Below are 16,305 nucleotides of genomic sequence, written 5' to 3' on the forward strand. Positions count from 1 at the left end.
GCAGAGCTTTGGCTCTTACTTGTTCTCCCTCAAAAATGTAAGTAGCCTTCATATATCAATCAGTGCTTTACTACCTCCCAAGAAGTAATATCACTGATAAGTTAGAATACTAAAGACATTTTGCATAATACCCTTTGGTCAATCCTCATATCATATTACATAGGATTCCAAATTTCCATATAACAAAACATTACATTGCAACTTGACCAGCTACAGCCTCTCACGAAGCCACACTCATAAAATAGTGTTCATTATACAGCAATTTATTTAAATCACATTAGAATTTAGTGTTGAGGTTGATATCCCCACCCCACCACATTTTATTAATGAGGAAAAGATTTATATAGTCCCTTACCATATCCATGTCTCAAGTGATTTTTATCAAAGTCCATATATTTCCCATCATCACACCGCTGTATGAATAAAATATCCCTCTCCTGTTAACTGAGGGTTTCTCTGCTGTGTCATGCACAGTATGGCCTTGTTCCCTTCTCATTTACTGTAAACCATCTGTTTTCTCTGATAATGTTCATTTTGGTCCACAAACCTTTAATTATTGTTCTGGGAATGTGCAAACAATTCTGAGCTGATGGGTTTTTCTCTTCCATGAGTGTTTGTGTTTTTTTGGTTGTGTCAATTGACTAAATGATAGTTCATTTAATTGTTACAGTAATTGTACTCATTCAAAACGTAAGCAATAACAATACAATGTAATACAAATCTCATCTAATATTGTAATGTTTGGACTAATTCTGCAGTATTTTTCAGGAAGATGAAAATGCAAGTACATTTTGTGTTGTGTCTAGAGTAACATGTTTGGTCTGGTAACCTAGTTTAGTCTAGTAAGGCCAGGCAGGGTGACTACAGGAATCAAAGCTGTCAATATGTGGGTGGGTCTCTACTTTGGCTTCCCTCTTAGGGTAGTGCACAGACCAGGACAGCCCTATTAAACACAGGTGTACAGTATGTAACACTGGTAATAGCTGCAATATATTAGGGTGTACAAATACGGAGCTGAGAAATCCTTAATGAAATTAGTTACACCTCAGCTTTTCCTGGGTGTCAAGATACTTCAGTCTCACCCTAAAAATTCTGCTGAGCAGGGTCGTCCAGATGGGATCCGAATTCTGCTTACTTTAACATGGCTGTGTTTAATCATTGTGTCTGATGAAGCCGACGTGACAGTGACCTAATGCCATCATTGCTTTTATTATTCACACTAAAGCTGTGCCATGTCAAATGATGTCCTGTAGAGAAGGCCCATGTCTAAGTATTATTCTCAAACAGTAGTAGTTACTTTTTCATTGTTGATGTTTGGTGTAATATCTATAACAGGCATCCAATCAAAGGCGTTCCTGTTTCTCTAAATCTTCGGTCAAATTTGCTCCCACCTCCTGTTCTGTTCTTCTTAGCGGTCATAGTCACTTCTCCAAACGTGCCCCTGCTACAGAATATTGCGGGGTCTTTCTGTCCATCAGGGTTTTCATTGGCCTTATTGTGACTGGATAGTTGCAAATGAAAGGTAACGTGTTGATGATAACATGTTGTGATGCACACCACGAGTAAAATTGCAGACTTTTATTTCTAAATACTCCGAATGTACCCCCTGAAAATAACATGATTACAGTAATTTGAGAAGATGTTATTAGTTACTTCTACCAGAGTAGTATACACAAGACATTGATTTACACAGAGAATGGAAGAAAGATGCAATGTGATATAAAAATATCAGATCATCTCCATCAAATGATGTGTTTGCTGATCAAAAATAAATAAATAAATACAATAAGGTGGAAGTGAAGACAGAATAGATGGAAAATGTTGGTATAGGAAATATTTGTAAAGTAATTTAATCTTTTATTGTCTAAAGATATGATACGTAACAATTTTGCTTTAAAATATATAAAAACTCCTTGACCTTCTTTAATTTTATTGAGTTGTATAATTGCATAATCACAATGTTTCAAACAATGCTCATACACAGAAAAGTCTTTGAAGGTAATGGTGCGTATCATGTGGTCGCCTGTTGCTAGAATTTCAGTCAGAGAGACTAAAAATTATGTGAATAAAACTTAAAGTAGCATTTTCACCTGAGTCACATTATCATATCATTTTGCCAAAGGTGGTTGCTTAATTTACTGATTGTGGCACTTGAAGGCATCAGTAGAAATATTGTACAGATGGAATTGAAAGCGCTTCTGCTTTTTAATCGGAATTATTCATGTCGACCACAAGAGGGCAGCACACACCACTCAATCGCATGCGACAGCTTGCCGGTTCAGCAGATAGAACAAGTTTCACCAAGTCAGTGCTGTGACCGTACAGACATGCTTTCACAATACGTCAGGCGTGGAAAACAAAACATTATGAAATGAAAAGGATAGAAACACGAAAACAAACAAAACCGCAGCTGCTGAGGCAAACAGACCGCAATTTCAGAAGGCGTCTTGTGCAGCAAGCGCGGTCCTAAGCCGGGCTCCCCTACTGTAGCCCACTGCTGTGGGGAAAGAGAGTCACACACATCAGTCTGGTTAGCCTGGAGGAAGAAACACACAGTTAAAGTCCATGTGCAAGGCCACAATGACAAGGGCCGCGGGCTGGTACACTGCGCACAAAGGACAATGTTAGCCACAACAGACAGTTTGTTTGCAGAGTGGTTGCAGGTCAGCTCGGTAGAAAACGTACATTTGACAAAACACATGAGAAAACTAAATGTCACCCTGTCTTTATTCATTTTGTGAGGAAATGCAGCGGTAGAGACACAAAGCAATGTGCCTGCCATAGGCCATCACATTGGCTATGATGAGGGTGTGATGATATACAGTACTTGTGGCTTTTCCCTGCGTCTGCATGAGAACACGCCTGCTGAAAGACAGGCAGAATGTTATGTTTACAGTGGTGATCGACAAGTGTGTGTCGTGCGCTGAATTCTAGTGGCGGGGCTCCTCTGTGATCACCGGAACGCGGACTCATGTATTTGAATGTTTGGTTACATATAAATTCTTTGTGCTGTGAAGAGGGGAAAAGAAAGCAAACAATTCAAAACCCAACAAAGAAACATCTTACTAAAATGGAATTTTAATCATAACGTCAGTACATTTCCACAAGCTGATGTGCGTCGTTACTTCATTTCCATTGCTCAATTTGAGCAAAAAACATTCTTCAATTTTCCCTGTGAACTATTTTTGGTATGACTGCCGAACTCACAACGAGTCTTGTTTGGCAATGCCCTGCTTCGGCTGCACACTCAAATGTGAAACATGTAATTTGACAAAGAAAAACGCTCTTGGAGGGATGTCTTCAACAAAAATTTGACTATTTGTGCATTTGCTAAACCTGGAGCCGTTTAAAAGCTACATTTACTGAAAACTGAAATGAAATCAAATGTTTGTGGATGAAATGTACGGTGTTTACTTGACTGAGATGTAATAAAGTACTCCATCAAAAAAACATCCATATCTTAGTCCTGCATCATTGAGGAACTCTGAACCGCCCCGTGGTCGAGCCCTTTAAAACCAAATAGATGAACATTAACGCGCGCTGTATATTTACCGGGCATTGGCTTGACTCGCTCTCATAAATAATTGCTTGTTTGTGTTTCTCAACCCCCAATAAAAATCTCCAGGCTCTATTGGCTGCCTCTATTGTTCAATTTTTGATAACAACAATCAAAACAACATTGCGGCGGGTGAAGAAAGATCAATAAGCCCACTCCACTCTCCCGCCATCACGGGCGCGATGAGGAGAATAGCCGGAGTGAAGATGCATTCCAACTCGGATCATCAATACGGTTCATGATCTTTGAGAAAAGAAATGTTCCAGGAGCAATGGTTAATGGTGTTATTTTCTTCCCAGCATCGTCACACTGTGTCTGTCGACACCCCCGACGCACACACACACACACACACACACACACACACACACACACACACACACACAGATCACACGCGTGCCCCGCAGCTGTGTGTTGTAGCGTCCCTCTCCTATTAACCAGGTTGCCTTAGAATCAATAGAAAACATAAAGAGGCTTAATCTTTTCAGGTGCTCTGCGCTGATTGCCTATTACACAATAATAACACACCTTGAATCCCATGGAGCATGAGAGGGAGGAATGCGGTCACCTCATCCGCACACATTACACACAGCCACACAGTAAATCTATAGGTCTACAACTGAACAGATGGCGTTAGCGGTTGCACTGGGCCTTTATGAGGGGTGTTAGCAAGCGTGCTAAGGGAAATTCCAGCAGAGACACTGGGACATCAGGGGATACAGTTTATCTCCTCGTGGAATGGCACACTGCTGTGTCTTCTACTGTGGGCCACGGTCTCCGGTCCTCTGGTATGCGGCTTCAGCTTACAGAAGCTCCATAAGACCCATCTCCGAGGCATAATAACAGCTGCTGCAGACGGTTTACAACTCCAGAGGAGGACAACGTGAATTACTGGCTTAAGTTTGGGGATATGAGGTGGAATAAACACACCCTCAAAACGGCACACCATCAGACCCACTTGGAGACAGACACAGCTTTGCGTTTCAACAAAAATTCATGAGCAGTGAAGCAGTTTTTTCCTTCTCCGCATTCACCAATGTCGTGTTGTAAGTCATTATGTGTTGGGGCTGTAAGAGTCGCCTCTCCAGAAAAGCCCCACTGAATTCCAGTGCCGTGGATGACTGGAGTCGTGTTGTTGACTCTGGCTGTGTGGCTATTATAAACTGAGCCAGCAGGACAGGTGGAGGATCTGGGAGTCAGGCAAGTCCAGGACTGGGACCAGGGCCACGGACGGACTGGACTCGCCCAGACAGCTTCTCAAACTTTCCTCAAGCCCTGGCAGGTAGAGGTGGGGAAGGGAGAAAAGAAGAAGGAAGCGTTAGTTTCATGAGAAGGCTGACTGGAGTCGGACATGTAAGCGTCCCTCTGGGACCGTCCGAACACAGAGGCTGCACTTAACCCTTCGACCAGGGAACACAGGCCTATTTACAAATTATTGGCATTCTTAAGTCCTTGGCAGATTGTAAACCCCCCTCGCCCCCCCTTCAACTCCCTGCAGTGCAGGCATATGGTCAGTAAGGACTGAACTCTAAGCTACCCCTCCCAACCTCGCACACAACCAAACACATACACACAGAAGAAAAGGAGGGGGGCACCCCTGCCAATACCCTTTTGGACAATTGAGCAGCTTGTTTGGGGGGGTTGTAGTGGAATGGATCCTCTGCTCCTGTTGTGCTGGGATGTTAGGAAGCTGTGTTGGGACTACCTCTCAGTTTTGCTGGTGGCTGAGAGATTTTGTTAGTGTGTGTGTGTGTGTGTGTGTGTGTGTGTGGCCGGACTACAGACTGGCAGTGGACATGTGAGAATTCATCGAGCGTCTCAGAGCTTGGTCTTGATGACAGCCTGTCTATTTAGCAGCACCCCCGTTGGGATGCTGGCCCTTCCCTCCTCTGCTCCGTGCACTAATTGGTCACAAGTGTTCCTGTCTCATGGTTGACTGTCCTGGCTCAAATCTTCTGATTTAGCAGCACGCTGCATGGGACTTGGGTGTGGTCGCTGCGATTTGAGTGAAACATCTGGGCACAAGCATGCCAGGTCGCTTTTGTTCCATCATTTTTGCAAATATCTGTCTTTTTTCAATCCAGAACATCTGCGTAATGTGATGACAAAGCGTCATTCCTGACCAGTCTCGGTGGACAAACACAAACTTGTGTTCTTTGAATAACAGCAATAACAGCAACGTTCTGTGACATTTATGGGAACTTTTAGAGAGAGAAGTCAGGACAGAGAGGTTACGCGAGCAGTTCGGCACTATTTAATAAGCCTCATTCTCTTTCATTCGGAGCGCACGCAGCATGCCAAACATCCTTACAAAGAGCCCACACACCCTAATTAGCTAATATGCACTACAGCTTAAAATACCCCCACTGAACACAGGCCTTTTTTGGAGGGCATTAAAAGCCTAAATATGTGTTATCAGACCATGTGGCGCACCCTGGGAAGCAGGATCCTCTGGAGATGGCTAGCTGACAACTGAATGAGCTCGGGAGATCACAGACAGGGGATGGTTTCATTAGGAGAAGAAACACACCCTTCATCACACCTTGCACACTAAGCCTGTTTTATGTCAGGATGTTTTAATCTTTGTACTAACAGATATGAAATAATTGCGCTCTCTCATGAATAAGAGACATGAGGGGGGTGAAGGTGACTTAAGTGACCATGCAGTTTTGTGTCTTTACGGGTAAAAAGTGGGTAAAGACACATTGTTTTGCTCCAAGCACTTTAAATGCGTTGCTAAAATGACAAAATCACACCCAATCCCCCGTCCCCTGGTCTCTCAGCCCCCCTTCAGGCTACACGGGGAGCCTCATTCAGAGGCCCAGTGGACAGAGGCTGTAAGATTCAAAAAGCCATCACATTAGCAATGGGATGGAACTAAACCATCTACCCAAGAGGACCAGCCATTATTCTGCTTCATGGCGAACACACACGGAGCTGAAAGGGGCTGCTGTTAAATCTCTGTGTTTTCAAAAACCAAGCCATTACTAATGCCCACAACACCCTTTTATGCTAAACACCAACAGCCATTTTAGTTTGAGCTGATTAATATATAAATATTGTCAGTCTAAGTGAATAGAAGGAGGGGTGTCAGTGAAAGTGGTAGTGAAAAGGAGAGAAAGAGGGGGTTCCTGTGCGGAATGGTTGATGCCTGCTGGGCTTATGGGGCTTTTAAGCAGTGGCCAAGGCCCAGAGCCAGTGGTTTTTAGTTGTGCTACACTGACTTCCAAACTGGTCAAATTATCCGGTAAACGAGGTCATAATTAGCGAGTGTTGGCTCATGAACGTTGTTCGTTTAGTCCAAGGGGACTGAACAGAGGGGGCTGAGATGTTGGTTGTGGACGCCGGAGCCACAAAAATGAAAGACTTCCATCACCTTTCTTTAAACTGGCAATACACATGCCTTCAGATGACATGTCTCATCATGAAGTAAATGTTCATCACACAATGTAAAGGATATACAATAATGAAGCCATCGGGATTTACATTGGTTTTCTTTAAACCTCACTATCGCTATACAACTTTGTCTGCAATTGGGAACGCGGTCACCTGGGAGAAAGAAGATTAACTGGTGCTCCACTTCTATTATAGACTAAATGATTGAATAAACTCACGTTTTGAGCTGTGTTGTTATTATCCGTGACTCTGAGAACTGAATTGACCCAATTGTCTTTCAACAGTGGCACCAAAAATAATCATTTGGAAAGGCTAAGAAGGAAAGTTGTCGGTTGCCTCTTTAAGGCAGTTGAAATCAATAATTTGATATAAACAATAGACCTAAATGATGTAAGAAAAATATGGGATGTTTAATTACATTGTTTTATTTTGCAATGATGATAGTGCCTGCAGTAAATAAACACATTTAACTTGATGTACTCTAACCTGGAAGTCATCACCAAATTGACACCAATTAATCCTAGGGGTAGCTGATGGTTTGCCTGACTGGCAGGTGGTGGAGACCAAAACCGAGCTAAAAAGAGAATACATATTGAACTCAGGTGGAAACAAACACAACTTCCAGTAATTGCTAATGTTGCCCTGTATCTGTTGGGTGCATAAATAGACAACTGTTTGCTAACACGTTCATCGTATCATTTTAGAATGTGAAAACATGTCACAGTCATGGCATTTTTAACTATATGAGGTCCCCTTGTGTGTTCTTTTTTTAATTTTTGGGTATATAGAAGCAAAGAGATAAAAACTTTGACACTTACTGTGTAAAATAATGGATTTCTTTAATGTTCAGATAAAACCATCACAAGGTCATATTTAAGTCCTTCACTAAAAGTTGAGGTTCCAGCGGAGTTGCGGGGCCTATCTTTGTGAGAACCTTCCTATCGGAAGTAACAAGTTGAGACAAGATGTTTAAAGGTTTCATTTGGAGCATATGTCATGTCTATCAGCTGTGAATCCTAACGCAAGTAACCGAAGGGGAGGGGAGGGGTTGTGCAGTCACATTTTGCCACAGTGTTGTTGTCTGTCTGCCCCGCTGACAGCAGCAGTTGTGAGGCTGTGACTGCTAGCGCCAGAGGTGTTACTTTTCCTCCTTTGACTTTTCGGATTCATCACCCGATGAGCATAGGCTGTGACCCATAAAAACGCCTGTGGGGGAGCTTCCAGGGCCTGTGCAGGCAGGGTAAGGGTAACAGAATCCAGCTCAATGATGAGTCAGTAAATGGTTTAAGGGTTGATGATCAAACAAACATACATTTCAAGGGTGAAGATTGGGGTTGAATTTGTTCCAGTAAATGAATGACCCAGTAACACAGTTAATGTTTTCTATATAACTAACATTTTGGAGTACTTTCTATAGACATTTCAATCAAATAAATTTGATTCCAATTGTACTAAAATACATTGATTCAGCATTCATTGCCATATCAACATCTATTTTGTTTTCAATAATAGAATTTTGCATAAAACTTAGAGATATTTTCCTTCTCGTTGCTCAACCGTCTTACTCTTCTCTTGTGAAAATGACAGAAGACATAAATGACATGCATCATATATCATGAAACAATGCTGAATAACTATTATATAATTAGCTAACAAAACAAATAGCACTGTTCATCTGTCATGCATATCAACACATATTCTAAACAGATCAACCTATTTCCCATTCATCACGGGTAACCATAATTTCACGCCCTCAGAAAGATGAGTTATGTCAAAGCTAAAAATGACAGTAAGATGGCTGGTTTGGCTCGGATTCAAAAATGTTAATTGACTGCTTCGGCGATGACTTGACAACTGAGCCCGTGTGATCGATGTGCTCGTCGCCCTTTTCCCTCGGAGAGAACATCTCTCAGGATAAAACAAATACCATTCCACATTTGCCTTGACAAGAAACCCAGGATCCTGGGAGCAGGAGATGGCAGTGTATAAAAGTGTAATGATGACAAAAGACTGTGCCAGCTGCTTGGGTTACTGTACACATTGCAGACACAACAAATGACTTACAATAATTAAACACAGGAAGAAGAGGAGATCCTCTGGAGACTGCTTCCGAGAATACCTTATGGAGTTTACTCAACCAATGTCAGCTCAAACTTTCTTTGAAAAGAGAGTGCAGAGAGAGGCGAGCTGTCACTTTGTTTCCATTAATACGGTGATGAAGAGCTTAACTTGCGGGAGCAGCGTATCTCAGAAGTGTTGCCTTCAACAGAACAGCTTATTAAGGATAAATCCTCTTAATGAGTGTAAATATTAGATCAATCAAGGATTATGTGTAGTGTCCTGAGTGAGGTACAGGTCCAGTGAAATGAGTGTCATAAAAAGTACCTAAAAGTCAAACTTGAGTCATAGATACTGTGTTTAAATACTACTTGGCAATTAATGTACTTAAAGGGTAACACCACCAATTTTCCACTTTAAATGGGGAATACAGGTCCTGGGGAGAACTAATGCATATGGGAAAAAAGGGATTTCAAAGACTTTTGTGGCTCGTGAAGAAACTGTATATCATCTGATAAATTGCCTCGGGTGATGTCACTCAGTGGCTAAAATGCATCGTGGGTAATGTAGGTGTCCAGTTTTGAAAATGAAAGTAAGTACAGGACTTGAGTAAATGTTCTTAACATACAGTTACATTCCATCACATTAATTTACATTAATTTCTAACAGTTTTGATATCAGTAATTTTTTGAGCAATAAATGTCAAACATCTGCTGTTTCAAGCTTCATAAATGTAACAATTTGCAGCTGTTCTTAGTTACTTATGATAGTAAATGAAGAGTCTTCTGGTCTCTTAAAGTTGTACTTAAGCGAAGTACTTGAGTGAATGTATTTAGATACATTCCATAACTGAGTTACATACCTTCAACAATCTCCTGAACCACCGAGTGGTTGGACTTGTAGAACACCCTGGCACAAAGTGGCACCAGCTCAGCGTCCATCTTCTTCATGGCTTTCTTGAATGTTGCGGCGACTGTTTCCGTTACATCCTTCACGCCGCTGACCTCCAGGTTACCGCCAGACACAGACAGGGACAGCGAGAGAGAAGCGCTACACATGTCTGTGGACATTATCGTGCGGCACTCTATGGAACCGCACGCCACATTTGTAGTCATGTGACAGGAAGTCCTTTTGGCAGGATCGTCCTGAATTGCAGTTACATGAAGCTCAACAGCTGCACCCCTGGGTAAGGCAGGTACCACGGCGACCAATAATGACGCAGGTTTGCACTCAGGCTCCCACGACAAGTCCTGCAATGCAGACAGATGGTATTCAAATGAGGTGGCTGGCAAATTATATACCGTGTTGTGTCGCACACTACAATCAAACGTATGGCCCTCCTGCTGGGATACACAACGTGCTTTCTGACCACACACAAGACTCCATCAACGTTAAACATTATTGTAAAGCACATCATACAATTCAGCCACTAAGATAGGCTTTTTACTTGACGGACTGACAGGCTATCAATTAACATGAGACTGTGAGGTGACCCTTCAGTAATGATAGTGTACAAACAATTCAGAAGAGAATCCATACTGCTTGCCGCCACCGTAAACACACAAATGCTTTCACTTTGAGCTGCATTTGCTAACATGACAGGTCCTATCCAAGATGACTTCTCACCTTTCTAAGAAGATCACTCACAACATTATTATGGAAGCTCCACCACATAGAGTTTTAGTGGGGAAAACTGCCTCAATTTTATCCACAGAGCCAAAATCTCTTTATGTTTTTCTCTCCTCTGGACTGAGGGGCCATTAGCAGTAACAAAATGTCTTGGAGCAGTGCTACAATGTGGCCCTCTAATAATACTTGGCTGTGGCTTCATCTGCTAATGGGAGAGAAATGAGTGTTTTATATAACCGTCATTTCAGTCGGAGTCGATAGGGCAAAAACACTTAACCCCCTTTTCAATTTGCTGGATCAATTTTCATCCACTTACACCCCACTTCGTAAGTGCAGAATAATAACAGGTTACTTACATTTTATTTTGATATTCACTCACAAAAAAAAGAGAGAAATCATTGACGAGCGCAGACGACGGCCTCTTTGTCCCTTCAACAGACGAGCCCGTCATGACCCAATCAGCCGGATTCACTGAAGCAGCACTTACCTTCAGATTAAACTTTAGCAAACGCTTAATTGTGTATCAACAGCTAACCTCTTGCCTTTGGAGAGTGTCCTGAATGAGTATGTCTGCAGGGGTTAGGTTAAGATTTTCTATACTCTGCTGATTTTTTTTTTTTTTTCAAGAGTGCCTAGCCCGCGGTGATCAACAATAACAATCATGAGAGCGGAGAACAATAGCCGTGTCAGCGCCGGAGCTCTTAGCATGTCAGACAAAGTGACAGCACACATACGTGTCCTACGCTTTGATAAATGTTATATTAGCACTTCTGGCACGGGCTAGGTATTCTCCTAGAGGGAACTGCTCCTACACTTGTCAATAGTGATTGAACATGGAACAGAGAGTGGAGAACTGGGGAGAGAAGTGACAGCACAGGGGGTCCTGCTCAGCCAGGCTTAAAGGCCACCCTGCAGGCCTTGGGTGCTGAGGTACTGCATCGAACCGACCGTCCATGAGCAGATCAGGGGACTCCGGGCACTGCGGCTCCAGCCTCTGGCACGACTTTATTGTCACAGTCACACGGCACAGTCGCTGACTTTTTCGTCAGAGCTGTCGGACGAGGTTACATCAGCCGCCGTTTCTTTCTTTATTAACGTATCCGACCCAAAATGTTACACTAGGTGGGGAGTCTGTTCAGCAGTTCTGTGGGACTGAAAGTGCTAATGGTGCCTTAGTGTGCACACGTCCTTGTGTGTGCATGTGCGTGTCAGAGCTCCGAGCCAGAGGAGCGAGAGGGGGGGAACACTGGCCGCCCTCCGTACCTGACCACAGATCATTTATTAAATTAATCCAGTAAAACACAAACTTTGATATACGGTGGGGCTGAGTGCTGGAGTGGCAAGTTAGGAGGGCAGAGAGAGAGAGAGTGTGTGTGTGTGTGTGAGTGTAGAGGGCTCTGTTCCGCTCTACACCAGCCACTTAACACAATCCATCTCATTACTTCATCCCACTTCAGTTCCAGAGCCATTCCCCCCAGTGCTCTATCTCACTCCGTAGGCAGCAGGTAAACGCATGAAAGTCTGGTTCTGCTGCGCTCAGCTCTCCACGCTGATGGTGTGTGACCTGCCTCTCCTCGTGTTTGTTTTCTTTCTCCCCACTTTCCTCCCTCTAACTCATGCCCGCGCGCCTGGAGCGTGTGGCGGGTTGGAGGGCTGAGAGGCGTGAAAGCCGAACGGTAAACACGGTAATAAGGAAGTGGTGTAAAGGCGGGGAACAGCGGGGAGCTGATGGGACTGCGCTGCTTAGCCAGTTCCCCTACATTTCCTGCCCAGCGGGACGCCTTCAGCATGTGGCTCTATGTCTCAGCACTTACTGTAGTGCTGTCAGTCTGCTATAATATCCCTTGCCATTCACTCCCTCATTCACTCTCTTTTCTTAAGAGTCCGCTCCAGAGCTCGTCGAGACTGTTCGTGTGAATGAAACACACAGGGCCGTGTCAGTGGGGTGAGGGGAGGTTTAAGGGTGTGAGGCCATTATAAAGCTGTGCCAGAGGCCTGAGTTACTTCAGAGGTGCCAAGTAAGCAGAAGAGAACTGATGTAAGAGAAGCATGCAGAGAAGAAACTCAACAATGCAAATTCAGTACTTAAAATCTGAATTAAAAAAAAAATTTAAACTGACAAAACTGACAATTTCTATAAAATCGTCTCCATCTCTGAATAGTAAATGTCTGGATAAATATGTTTATTTTTCATCCTTAAATCAAAACAAAACAAAAAATTCAAAACAAATAATTTTTTACTTTCTGACATGTTTTCTGAGCCGGTTATTTCAACACAAAGGGACATCTGTTTAACATTTATTGACTTATCACATCAAAATCTCCTTGCTCATCAAAGCCTCCGTGCGCACACCCGCAGACAAACAGTCTCATTTTGGTTTAATGCACCGTAAATACAATTTCACACTTGTAGCGACTCCAGTGTGCTCCCAATTAACCCCGCAAGCTTCTTCATCCACCTGATTAGAGAAATTATCAACGCACAACAACAACATGGCCCCGTGGCTCCGCAGACACGCTCGGCACTGGTGTTTCTATCATTTCACTTCACAGGTTCGCCGTCAGAAAATACACTGAAAGGTATACCGCGTCTATCTTTTGCACAACTGTGAGGCTACACAAAACAACATATGACAGCTGAGTTCAATCAGCACCCGTAGTTTAACTACATATTACAAGCTGTGCTCATGGTAATCAGGATGCATTACAATAACAGACACATTTTGGCTACTGAATTGCTTAAATCTACAGTATTAATAACACAATTTGGAATGTCTCAGGAAATAATGCATTGATGTTGATGAAAAATATCAGGCTTCTTTAGCTGGCTCGTTCAAAGTAAGTGTAATGTGATATTAAAAAAAAAACAGTTACTGTTTTGAAATGGGTTGTAAAATATATGTGATTTACTCATTATTACCACTATCATGGACCCTATTAGTAAAGCGCAACTCTTTGTGCTAATGCTAGTCGACAGAGTTCTGCCTGTCTGTGGGTGTTGCATCAGTAGTGTTTGACCTAAGTTAAACATTTTAATTACTCAGTTCAAGTGAGCACCGGTGCTCTGTATAATCCTCACCCCTGGGAGAGAGCGCTTCACCCAGTTTGGGATGAAACAGTAGCTCCCCCCGCCCCCCACCTCCCACCACATCTCTCCCTATCTTCTGCTGCACATCTGCATTTGAAGTGGAAGCCAGGGGAAATTGTGAGGGCCATACTGGGAAGTGACACTGAGGATGATTTGCCTCACAAGCAAAGAAAGAACGTGAGGTGGGGTTAGTAACCCTCCACCTGAGCTCGCTCTATTCTTTAGGGGAGAACTCACCTGTTTACACATGGGGCTGTCAATTACAGCAGCATAATCTGGGAAAAAAAACATGGCCTCCTCGCAGCAGTCCTGGGTCGGATAAATGAATGATTTTGATCATCCTGACACATCGCATCATGGAGGCACAACAGATGGACGATGTTGTCCATCTTTGTTGACCTCTGACACGAGGCTACTCTTGTCACGTCCCAAAGCTTTGCCCTTGATTAGCCTTGTTATCCGAACGACCCAATCTGCATGCTAAATTGATGGTGTGCTGTCAAAGCTTTCAAGATTCCTATTCCACTGTGAGTTACCTTAAAGCACAATATGTCAAACAAATCCACGGCTCTTGACTGAGATAAACTAAACCCAAGTTTCTGAATTTGGGAATTATACGTTTTGGCCTTAAATAACACACATAATTTTGACACAAAGTTGACGTCCCCTCTCTAGTCTTTAACACAGTTCACCGCCGAGCAGAGCCACGTGTTGGAAGTGGGCTCCTGCCTCTCCTCCCTTAGGCCTTATTCCCATGGCTAGACAGATTACTGTGGGAGGAGAAGGGCTGCCAGGGGAGACTGGTGCCCCTATTAGATGTATGGAGCAGGGGTTGTAAGCCAGGGCGGTGGGAAGGAGGGAGGGATGGAGGGAGGTGGCAGGAAAGAGGGGTGGAGAGGGGGGGATAAGCTGCTCTGAGAGTTGAACGGAGCTCCAAAATGGTGTGTGGGGGCAAAGGATTAGGGAAGCTCTGAGGAAGACATCTGCTTCTGTGCCAAGCTCCACATTATCAAAGACACCAGCGTTTCCCACATCATCAACTTTTCATGAGCGCACTCACTGGTAAATATCAGTCGCGGCGGCTTGGGTCTCAAGGGGGCAGAGAGGGGCGAGGAACTTTCCCTTATTTCACAACTGTATAAAATACAAATTCTGAAAGGCCTCTCTGAAAAACTTGGGAGAACATTTCAAGTTTCTCTTTCTTTTACTTATTCATCGACACAAGAATCCTGCTGTCTTTTAATCCATTAAACATGTGCTCATTCTATGTGGGAGTTGTATCGTATTGTAAGTATGATCAATATTTCCTCTGCATCTATAATAAAACAGCCAGTTGCTGCTCTTCTTCTTATACACTGGTATATATTTCATAAACAACGCCAATAGTGGCTGACCTTCTCTTCCTCTGCGGCCCTCAGCATGCTCTCCCACGCGGCCCTGACGACGGGGACGTCTCGGCGTCTCGTGGTGTAGCAGTGGGCCTGGACGACATGAGCCAGAGTCAGGCTGCTGATCACTGCCTCCAGAACCTTCTTCACATAGCCGAAGGACAAGCGGGCCTGCGTCCTGGCGCCGGCGTTTACAAGCTGCATGGTGCAGGGGACCAAAGCGATTTGGCCCGCACAGAAAACTGACTCATCGAGCTGGAGGAAAAAAAAAAGCATACAGGAAAATAAAATTAGAAGATACAGAAATATGGGTTTATTGTTGCAAAACCTGCAAGATTAAGAGCCTAAATGTAAACGTCAGGATGCGAAAAAAGTTTACGATTACAATTTTCACATGCCGGTAGGTAGTCGGTATGATGTTTTCCTGTTTCCACCATCTTAAGTTAGTGTGTTAGCATGCTATCATTTGCCAATAAGCATTACATTAGGCTCAGGTTTTTTGTAGTATTGGGTCATAAACAGGTACTGAACAAACTTACATTTTGACTTGATGGTAGCACTAGGCTAAAGTTATGGAATTCCCCAAAATTTGTACAACTCATCTGGAGGGGAACATGTACCTGGCACCAATCTGATACCATTGGTTAAAATAAATATATAAGTTGTATCATTCAAAGCATCATTATGAAGAAATTGGCATTTTGTGCAATTCAGCACCCGCCACAGTTTATAAGTGTGACACCATTGTCTTAAATACAAATCCCTGCAACAATTTTTTTCACATGTACAAACAAAACTCATCATGTCATAACAATGTTCTGTGCTGTAAACTTGTATCATGAAGTAAACACGTATGTAACGCTCTGATCCTACCCTCTCACTGAGGTTACACAGTGCAGAAACAAGTGATTGGGGGGGCGGAGTGCTTGAGACAGAGACACCATTCACCCTATTACAAGACACCGTGGCATCAGAATGATTTTGAAGCTGTTATTCATTGCTTATTAGAGAACTCCTCTGGCAGGGTAGTGATCAGCCGTGATCAAAAGGACAGAAAAAAACAGAGCTGCAAATGTTTTCATTGTACTCAAAAGGCCAAAAAGTCTCATTTATGAGTCATGACTGTCAATTCAAATAAAACAAAACATTACGTTGGCAATGTGTTGTTTATTTCAAGAGATGAAGTCCAAATG

At 43.2% G+C, this 16,305-nt stretch overlaps 1 protein-coding gene across 1 annotated transcript in view; it reads right to left on the reverse strand.

Annotated features, from left to right (window-relative positions):
- Nucleotides 1-3,060: 3,060 nt before the first annotated feature.
- Nucleotides 3,061-16,305, reverse strand: part of dph6 (diphthamine biosynthesis 6) — a 59,928-nt gene continuing 46,683 nt past the window's right edge. The window contains exons 13-15 of the mRNA XM_037072115.1: nt 15,119-15,367; nt 9,870-10,257; nt 3,061-4,828 (exon numbers count right to left, since the gene is read on the reverse strand). Of these exons, the coding sequence (XP_036928010.1) occupies nt 4,710-4,828; nt 9,870-10,257; nt 15,119-15,367 (756 nt within the window). The 3' untranslated portion in view covers nt 3,061-4,709. The remainder of the gene's footprint in view (nt 4,829-9,869; nt 10,258-15,118; nt 15,368-16,305) is intronic.

The sequence above is a fragment of the Acanthopagrus latus genome, chromosome 16 (genome assembly GCF_904848185.1).
Source record: "Acanthopagrus latus isolate v.2019 chromosome 16, fAcaLat1.1, whole genome shotgun sequence".
Lineage (NCBI taxonomy): Eukaryota > Metazoa > Chordata > Actinopteri > Spariformes > Sparidae > Acanthopagrus > Acanthopagrus latus.